At 43.9% G+C, this 9,393-nt stretch overlaps 1 protein-coding gene across 1 annotated transcript; it reads right to left on the reverse strand.

The window, feature by feature from the left end:
• Nucleotides 1–158: 158 nt before the first annotated feature.
• LOC311156395 (protein NDNF-like) lies at nt 159–4,483 on the reverse strand (the record flags this gene model as incomplete). The annotated part of the gene is made up of 3 exons (XM_084210270.1): nt 159–1,510; nt 2,485–2,609; nt 4,296–4,483. The coding sequence occupies 3 exons, from the start codon at nt 4,481–4,483 to the stop codon at nt 159–161; spliced, it is 1,665 nt and encodes a 554-aa protein (XP_084066396.1).
• Nucleotides 4,484–9,393: the final 4,910 nt, after the last annotated feature.

Below are 9,393 nucleotides of genomic sequence, written 5' to 3' on the forward strand. Positions count from 1 at the left end.
GAGAAGATGTGTAATCATCTAAGATGTGTTTTGCTGTAGAATCATATAGCTTTACATTTTTTGTCAGCATAGTTCAGACTGCAGGGGCTCTGACTTGGATTGCTGTAGATTTCGATACTACCTGCATTCACTCACTTCAAAACTTCCATTCAAAACTTTCAACATTTTTTCCTGGTCCTCACAACTTTGCTGTGATATCTGACAGGGATGCCAGATGGCCCAAAGAGATAAACATCAAACAAGTAGAGTGTCCCTGCCTCCAACCCTTTGATGGTCTCTGTGGTGACGGCTCGCTGGAGGTTTAGGTCATAGAAGTACTTGCACAGCACTTTCTCTGATTTGTGCCGAGATTCAGGCCCAGAGCACCTGTCTGCGCTCTGCAGCTCCCTCCAGATCTGATCCTCCTCGATCCTTTTTCTGTACACACAGTACTTGCTCTCCTCTTGTGTTCCCAGCCAGGCAATGGTCACAGATCTGCATGTTCTCAGTTTACTGAAGGATTTGATTTTTAAGCTCTCTGGAAGAAGTGGGAATAAGGGCTTGTGGAAATGGGGAGATGCCAGTACTTTCACAGAAGAGTTAGAGTCCTCCGTGGACCTCAGCTGCACTGAATAGGTGTCCAGCAGCTTTCCCTTCAGGGAGAAATACCTCAGCCCAGAGAGGTTTTCTGATGCCACTGTTTTGCCATTCCTTGTTATGTGAACCCGTATTTGACCCCGACACAACTGAAAGGTGAAGTGGATTTTCTTGTGCCTTGCCTGGTACTGCAGACTGTAGAATTTCTGCTTTTTCCCATCCAGGACCACATGAATCACTTTGCCATCTTTCAGCTCTGTCACCTTGGGCTCAGGCTCTTCCAGGGTCCTGGCAAATGTCCCGGTGTATGCGGCGCTGGCGTTTGTGAGGAGGTTGACGATAAAAACATCAAAGTAATACTGAGTGCTGGGGCTGAGGTTGGGCACTGTGTAGGTGTTCTTGGTGCCCATGCACACCTGCCTGACTTCCCCACTGCTCACTTTGTTGATGATGCTCAGTTCACTGTTGGACAATATCATCACCTGCTGTGGCTCCAGAAGGTATGGAGAGAGGGACAGAGCTACCGTGGCTGGCAGCTTCATCCCAGAGGATCTGATGGCTGTCTCAGCAGCACACAAGCTCTTGTAGTTGTGCTTTTCATTAACTAGGAGGCAGTACTGGATGCCCTCCCTGTGCTGCAGGACAGAAGGGCTGTGTTTCCAGGCCAGAGTCACCGTCGTGTGGCCGATGCCAATGACATCGATGCGTGGGTCCCCTGGGAGCTCTGGGTAGAGGTGTCCAGATGTGGTGTCAGTTGTTAGGTACACAGTGATGTGTGTGTCCCTCTCCGTGGACAGGAACTCCAGCAGGTAAAGGGCAGAATGGGAAGACATTCCCATGTAAGTCTCAACAGAATTTCCCTTGTAGTTGAAGATAGTGGACACCATGCTTGAAGCCTTGTGAGATTTGGAGACCTCTTGTGTATCATGGTCACCTGCAGGCAAAAGGCAGACTCATTACTTCTGTTTTAAAAGATGTGAAATCACATAAATCATGCAAGTTTTATTGTTAGGGAACATTGTATTTTCTTCTTGAAAGTAGCAATTATAACTAAAAATGTTTTAGTAAAATATGTTGCTACTGGCAATTTATTAAATTAAAATTTGAGAAGCTTTTATTTTAGCAGTGCAGCTGTAGAATTATGTTTTCAAAAATACTGTAATTATGAACCCACAGCTTGCAAAAGCTTGGCTTGTATCATGCCTGATGCCCCTACAATTTTCTTCTTCTATTTGCTATCTCTTAGGGTACTTTGAGGAGATTCATTATTTCTATGATAGGTTTTTTTTCTTTGAATTAGTCTTAGGCTATTGTCTCATGAAGAGGGAAAACTTATCAATTCAAAGGAGTGTAATTTTAACTCCTAGGTCAGGTGTACCGCTTGACAAGTCAGAACTTGTTAATGGCAGCTTTTAGATTTTTAGTTCGAAAAATTAATTTAAAAAACCATGCAAGAGAAAGGAATTGCCTTTAAGGCAATATAGTAGCTGCTGCCATGGTAGATGTGGCAAGAATAAATGGCTAAATCTTATCTGCTTCATGTGGGGAGCAAATAGTTATCTCAAGTGAGCTAAGCCACAGAAAAATTACTGAGGCAGCAGAGGGAAATTTGGCCCAGTACCAAGAGCTTATGAAGTTGGTCTGTTTGTGCAGCCTGGAAGACCTGCTGTTGTTCACAAATATTAACCTTAGATGTAGACATTGCAATAGCTAATCCTTAATTTATTTGTGTTGAGGGCAAGATCTAATGGACTTCCATGTTTTACCCATGGAGACCAGGCTAGCCCATGGCAATTTAAAGGAGGGAACCAAAAAGTGTATAGGTTTGTGGGAAATTTCCTGTAACACGGTTATCTATGAGCAACTTGTGCTTTCTTTGCCTCTGCTTAGGCAGCCTGAAGGCCTTACCTGGTGCTGTTTTTCCTGGTGGTGACTTGTACACAAGTATGCTCCACTCAATGGGAACATCACAGGGAGTCACTGTTATTGAGAAAGGGGCGAGGGCCCTGCCCTCTTCCAAAACAAAGTAGTACCTGGAAATAGAAATAGAGGCAATGTATCAGGGAGTTCAGGTTTGCCCAAAACTCCTTGTAATCAGCTATTCTGACATAGGTCACTTTGCTCTGAGTAGAAATGGCGGTTCTCTGAGGCGCAGCCACACAAAGGGATGATGAGTGTCTGCAGTCTTCAGCTGTGAGAAGAAAACAGGCTGTGGGGAATTTATTTTTAATCCACATATATTTGTTGAAAGATTTATCCACTTAAGGCAATATTTTTCCCTCTGAATTTTTTTCCACGCTTTAGGTGAACATTGTATCTCACCCTTAACTGGTTAGTTTGGATGATGGATGTGATTTAGCTGACTGCCTTCTCCATAACCACCTGTTGCCAGTTCTGCCTTGATTTCCTTTGTGTCAGAGGCTGCTATACATGAGCACCACAAAGTGTCATCAGTTTCTTTGGTCAGGCTTTGATTCCTGTCTTGCTCTGTTTTTTTTCTGTTGGTTTTATACAGGCTGTGTAATGTGTGGACTTGGCCATATAAATGTTTGGATTTGGGTGCCCTGCTCTGCACTTCAATGAAGGCAATTGGCAGTCCAAGGGGTTTTTTGTTGTTCACCAGTGAGACAAGCACAGTCACTATGGATAGACCCTGTCAGCCTCGAGGTGTGGCTTACTTCCAGGGTATGGCTCCTAGGCCAGAGCAGAGCTTCCCTGGAATCAGTTCCACATTCTTGAGTCTTTTACTCTCAGCCAAAACTTGTCATTGCTTGTCTTCCTGTTTGGATGACTGGGGTTCAGAAGAACCTTCCTGATCATGCTAAACTACTTCCTAATTTGCAGTCTTAGTGTTATGCCACAAGAGCATAGAAAAACTCCCTTTTCATTGTTTCAATATCCCTGTTCTTTAACTGGGAGAGGTCCTCGTTCTGCTCTTGTGACCACGGCCACATGATGTAACATGTGCCCCCTTCCAGTTTTCTGTGCAATGCACATGGATGCTGAACAATCTGGCTCACCCTCTGCTCCATGCCCATTGGTGTGTGTCAAAATCTGTATTTGCTGGGCTCTGTCCAAAGTGCATCTCTTCCCAAATGAGCAGATTGATCTTTGCTTCCCAGATGCAGTGCCAGTTGTAATATCTAGATCACCTACATACCTGGGTATGGCAGAAGACTTTGCAGATATTCTGGGAAGGTGAAGAATGTGGAATTTTCACATGCAAAGCACTTTTGATCTTAGCAAGTTGCAGTGCCATTCAGCAAAACCACTTTTAGTGTGCAGGACAGTGGCAGATTTCCTGATAAGATGCGTGTGCAGCTATTCTACTGATTTTTGGGGTGGTGAATTTGCTAGGTAAAAATGTTTGTGTCTCACCATGAATGTAGGATGGCAGCTGTCTGCAGAGGTGAAGCTGGGCTGTTTGGGGCACAGCTGTTTGCTGCTGGAGCCCACCCATCCTGAATCAGTTCTGCTGCTGCTCTGACAGCTCAGAAAGCTGCTGAAATGTGTACAGGAATCTAAATTTCATCTCAGAGGTTCACTCCAGATTCTGGGCAGTGTAATGACCCTTGAGGAGTGGAGCATTTTCCTGGCATTTCAGTGTGCACTGATAGAGCCCTGCAGGTGCACAGGGATTCCTGGCTTATCCTGGTAGTGTGCATCTCCCTGTGGCACAGGGATGTATCTGAGAATAGGAGTTTCTGATTTGCTCTTACCTTTTGGGTATATCCTTCAGCAGGTGAATGGTAGTTTCCTTACCATCTGCAAGTATCAGGGAGTGGTAGAAATTGAAGAGATTGCTCTTGAAGCTCTGTTGGGAGCTGGTGGTGGGTGCTTTTATAGAATAGCACAAACAAGTTGTCATGAGAAGATGGAGAGGAAGGTAAAGCCAGAGCCAGGACATCTTCAGTACTGCAAAGTGAGAAACAAAAGTGAACAGAAATGGCTGTCATAGGAGAGAAAGTAATGTGACCCTCTCTTTCTGTGCCTTTCCTGGTATTTGTTATAATCCCAGCAAGCCAGGCATTAAAATAGTGGAAGTCTCCATTTTTCTGAGTTGTTTAAAGCTCACAGAAATATTCCTCAGAGGATCTCTCAGCCAAGATTTAATTGCAGAAACTGCTATGAAGTCTTTGATTAGAAGAAAAAGAATGTAGCCAATGCAGCGCAAGTGCAACATGACAATTATTCAAAAAAATCCTTTTACTGCTAACAGAATGAGTGGAAAATTACGTTTAAAAGCCTTTTTCTAGTTTGTGTTGTTCACTTACTAAATTTCAAGGCTGAGCTATTTGTAATGGGACTGTCCCTTTAAAACCCCCAGGAGGTCCTTATGTCCCAAACCCTGCTTCTGCTCTTCTGTCAGAGATCACTTAACTTTTATTTTGTCCACTGGGACAGTAGGCATGTGTAGATAAGAGAATCATTGTAACTTATCCTGAGCTGTGTAAGATACTGTTTGGTCAAAGGTGGAGAATCTTGGATAAGAATCCCTGAACTGGTGCTTAGATTTTAAGCTCTGTGGATCTCATTTGGAAGAAGGCTTTATCACTGTAGGGCAGTAATCTTGTTCTTAGATTTTTGTGTTGCTTATCATTCTCATATCTGAATCATTTCCAGCCTGTCTCAGCATTTGCTGCTCACTAGAACTGCAACAACTGTCTTGTACTCACTCTGGCAAGAGATTTTTAAAAAATCACTTATGTCCCATTTTTCAACAGGCCTTAGTATCAGCTTGGAATCTATGAAAGAAAAAGCACAAAACCAGTCCCCAGAAAATACTGACATTACTTAAACTGCTGTGTGCATTTCCCAGAGCTACACAGGGGAGGAGGATCCAGTTAGGACAGGGAACTTTGGCAGTGCGCTATGTGCAGTTACTGATTATAACTCACAGCTCCTTTGTCTGCCACGTCCAGTTTCAGAAAGTATGAAAGTAAAAGGGGCAGAGACCTTCAATACAGGTGCCAGCTGTAGCTCAGGGATTTGGAAAGCAGAGGGAGCTCTGTGTGCAAGATCCCTTTTTTGAGGAAAAAGTAGCCTATTGCATATTAGAAGCAGCAAGGAGTAAAGATCCTGGTTAAATCTAATTATTGGCTGGTGAGGGGAGAAAACATGCCAGACAAAGGCTCAGTTCTTTGTAATTTTCATTTCTTTCTGAGGTCAGCTCTTTCCCCGTAGTGCCTGTAAAAATGTGGAAGATTTTAGGCAGTCAAATCTCCAGTTCAGCACCTGCTGTCCATTACAGTTAGAGTGACTTTATAAAAGGACCGCTTCCTTTTAAAATCCATTTCAAACATACATTTAAATACAGCATTGAATACATCTGTAGGTTTTTATGTACAAAATCTGTGATTCCCATAGTCAAGTACCTCCTTAATATCAATGAGATGATTATGGAAATTATGGTTACCAGGTCATCTAAATGTCCCTCTCAACAGCCAGAAAAACTTGGTTTATTCTCTGCCTGCTTGCACTATTTTAGCACTTGGTTGAATGCAGGCTTAAATAACCATCTGAACAAGCTGAAAGAATAGATAAGATTTCCATATCAATTCCATTTTAATGCTCTTATAATAGAGCTTTTCCTTATGACTCTGAGTCACTTTGCCATTTGGTTATTCCTCTAGTCTAATTATAGTTTACAGATTTCAAATAGAACCCCAAATATTTTGCTTTACCTTTGACAGTGGAATTTGAGTGGCTCTGCGCTTTGGAGAGGATTTTAAAAAGGTCTTTCTGCTGCTTAAATGACAGGATCTTGCAAACCACACTGATACCACAGCAGCTCAGCTTTTCTTGTCCAGGAAAACAAACAAACCAAGTGATCAACAAACCTATAATCAGCTTATACCAAAGAGAGCATCATCCCAAAGGCTATTTTCACTCAATTACACAAACAATATATTCTCAGACTGCTGGAAATATGTTACACAAAAAATACTGCACTTACCTATTTTGTTCCTGGCTAGATGACCCTCAGACCACTCACTTTCTTTGCCAGAAAAGCAGAAAAGAACACAGACTTTTCAGATCTCTGTAGGCAGATGAAAATCAAAACTGTGCAACCAGTTTAACAGGACAGAACTGATTTTTCCATATGGCTCCTGAACAGACATAGCAACTGAAATGCTTGCGGTCCTTCATGAAAAGTAAAAAAAAAGAAACCCAAAAGCCACAACGGGATTTTGGTGCTTTCTTCAGTTGGGTGTTTTCAGAGGTTGTTTTAAACTTGCCCAGCTGTGCAATCTCCCAAGTGCTGATTGCTGTCCCCTCAGCTCCTGGGGCTGTGCAGCAGTTTGGGGAGCGCTGCCTGCAGAGCCCAGGAGCTGCTCCTGCACCGAGTGTCAGCCAGGCTGCTCCTGCAGCCTAATCCAGCACTGCCTGCCCGGGGAGCAGCTCTGTGAGCAGGGGGGGTGATGGAGAGAGGAGCAAACACTGTTAACCCTTGTCAGCCCTTAATCCAAGCCAGCCAGGGGTGCACCAGTCTCCTCCAGAGAACTGCTTTTGTCTTGGCAGCGTGATGGCCCTCCCAAGGAGTGTGTGATCTCCCTGCCCTCAGCTCTGCAGGAGCTCCAGGTAATTTCAGGTGTGCTGAGTTTCTTCTGGGGTGCTTTATGGGCCCAACAAGTGCTGACCTAAAGCAGGGAAGGCTAAAAAAAAAAAAAAAGCGGCAAGGGAGAGAATGCTCTGTGTTTTTAAAGCAGACTGGAATTAGCAATCCTTTGAAGGCTGTCAGAAATCTACTGAATAGAGCTGAGCAGTTTTCTTGGCTTAGAGAGGCTGTGTAAGAAAGAAACTCCTAAAGTGTCTGGGCTGGGGGGGCATGTCTGTGGCTGAGGGAGGAGGCTGCAAAAGGGTGCATGGGAAGAGGCTCACAGCAAGCCAAGCACTTGCTTGTTGGGGCTACAAAGCAGTTGTAGCAAAGCCATGGTTCTTTTCAGGCCACTCCTGCTGAGTGAGAGCAGTGCATGGCCAGGATTCACAGGCTGCTCGTACTTCTTGGCCTGGGCTGTCAGCAAAGATGCCCTGGGATTGGTCCTGTGGGGATGCCTGCTCAGAAAGGCAAGCCCCAGGAAGCTGCATGAGCTTCCAGGCAGGCACTTTGCAGGGGACAAAGGCAGAATATTGTGGGGAGGCTCTATTTTTAAATAAAGTCTCTTGTCCGGGGTTTGAAGGGTGGCTTGCAGTAACCCTTTATTACTTTGTCCCTGATTCAGTTAGATTGTTTAAGCCTTCCCAAGACTAAAAGTTTGCTAAGAAGGGAGGAGATAGGGAGAAGTCGAAAGATGTTTCAATAGATTTTGCATAGCAGATCCTTCTGAAAATGTAAACTTGCTTATTAGCTGATGTAAGAGAAATATTTACAGTGCTGAAGATGGCAGGAATAATTAAGGCAGTCATGAATTTTTTTTTGCTGAAAAGTTTTGCTGAACAAATGGGCTTTTAAAATGGGACAGCACGTGGGAGCCTTGATACAGGCACTGTGTGATCAGGGTATTGGTTTGATACAGGCACTGTGATCAGGGTATTGGCACCCTGGAGCTATGAGGGGACACTGCTGGATGTATGCTAGAAAACTGGCACAAGCAGGATAAATGGTAAACAGGGTCTGTCAGACAAACCATCATTCTGGTGTGAAATCCAGCCCAGGTCAAGTCTGTGTAACAGATCTGGGAACTAATGGAGCCAAAGGGTTTGCTTAAGGGAGGAGAAACAGGAGAGAAAGGTATTGGTGCAAAGTCTAGTAAGGTCCCAGAGCAGACCTGGAACAGGGAATGTAGGTCAGATGAGGTGCATCAAAAATGTGCCCTGAAAACAGGACATGAAATTTATTTTATACTTTTTTTTTTTCAGGACATTAAGTTTATTTTCACATTAAAAAAAATGGTCACAATATTAGTGCAGGGTCTACAGTCTTTTTTGTGGTGGGGATTTGGAGGGACTCATGGGTGGAAGTCAGCAGGAAGAATTGTGGGCCAGCAACCAGTGCTAAGTAGGGATATCTTTGGGCAAATCTCAGAAGCAGATGTCACTCATGTCTAGTAAAATCCCTAAATCTGGACAGAGTGGACGTGTTTGTTGTAAAAAGGATGGACTCTGTCTTGGCCTCTACAAACCTCCCACTGCCATCAGAACAAACCATTACCCTCTGCAAAACTCAGCTTCCAGGGAAGGCAGTGAGAGTATTTCCTTTGGCCATCATTTCAGAGTTGGAAGCCAAATGCTTGAAGGAGCCCTCTGTCTCCCACTGAATAAAACATGAGCAAGGATGTCAGGTGAAAAAGGCTGGTGATGGTGTAAGTATGGAAATAATCCAGTTCCTCTCTGGACAGTTTCTCACGTACTTCCCATGTGTGTCTGCTTACATGCTTTGCTGGAGCAGAATCTGTCCTCATAAATTTTCTGAGAGGCTCACTGAAGCAAAATCAAAGGGGAAAAAAGTATTCTCTATGGAGAAAGTAAAATTCATGAGCTAAATTCATGACTTGTATAGCTTGACTGAACACAGTGAAGTTACAACAGGGATAAATCAGTCCTTGATTTGGCAAAAAATTGGTACAATGGCCTTTTCAGTAGAAAAAAGTCTGTAATGAGCAGGCTCTGCTCTCCTCAGAGCTGAGCCAGTGACTTCAGGAGGGCTGTTCGGAGATCCTACTCCTGTTCCAACCCTGCTGCCCATCCACGCCTTTCACAAATGTGAGAGATGGAGCACCTTTGACACCAGAGACTTGCTTTATACACAGTTATGTGGTGGCTCTGCTAAAAGACCAATAGTGCTGAAACAAAGGAGCTGCTTTCAAATGGAGCAAA

This window comes from Fringilla coelebs (assembly GCF_963513975.1).
Source record: "Fringilla coelebs genome assembly, chromosome: 8".
Taxonomy (NCBI): domain Eukaryota; kingdom Metazoa; phylum Chordata; class Aves; order Passeriformes; family Fringillidae; genus Fringilla; species Fringilla coelebs.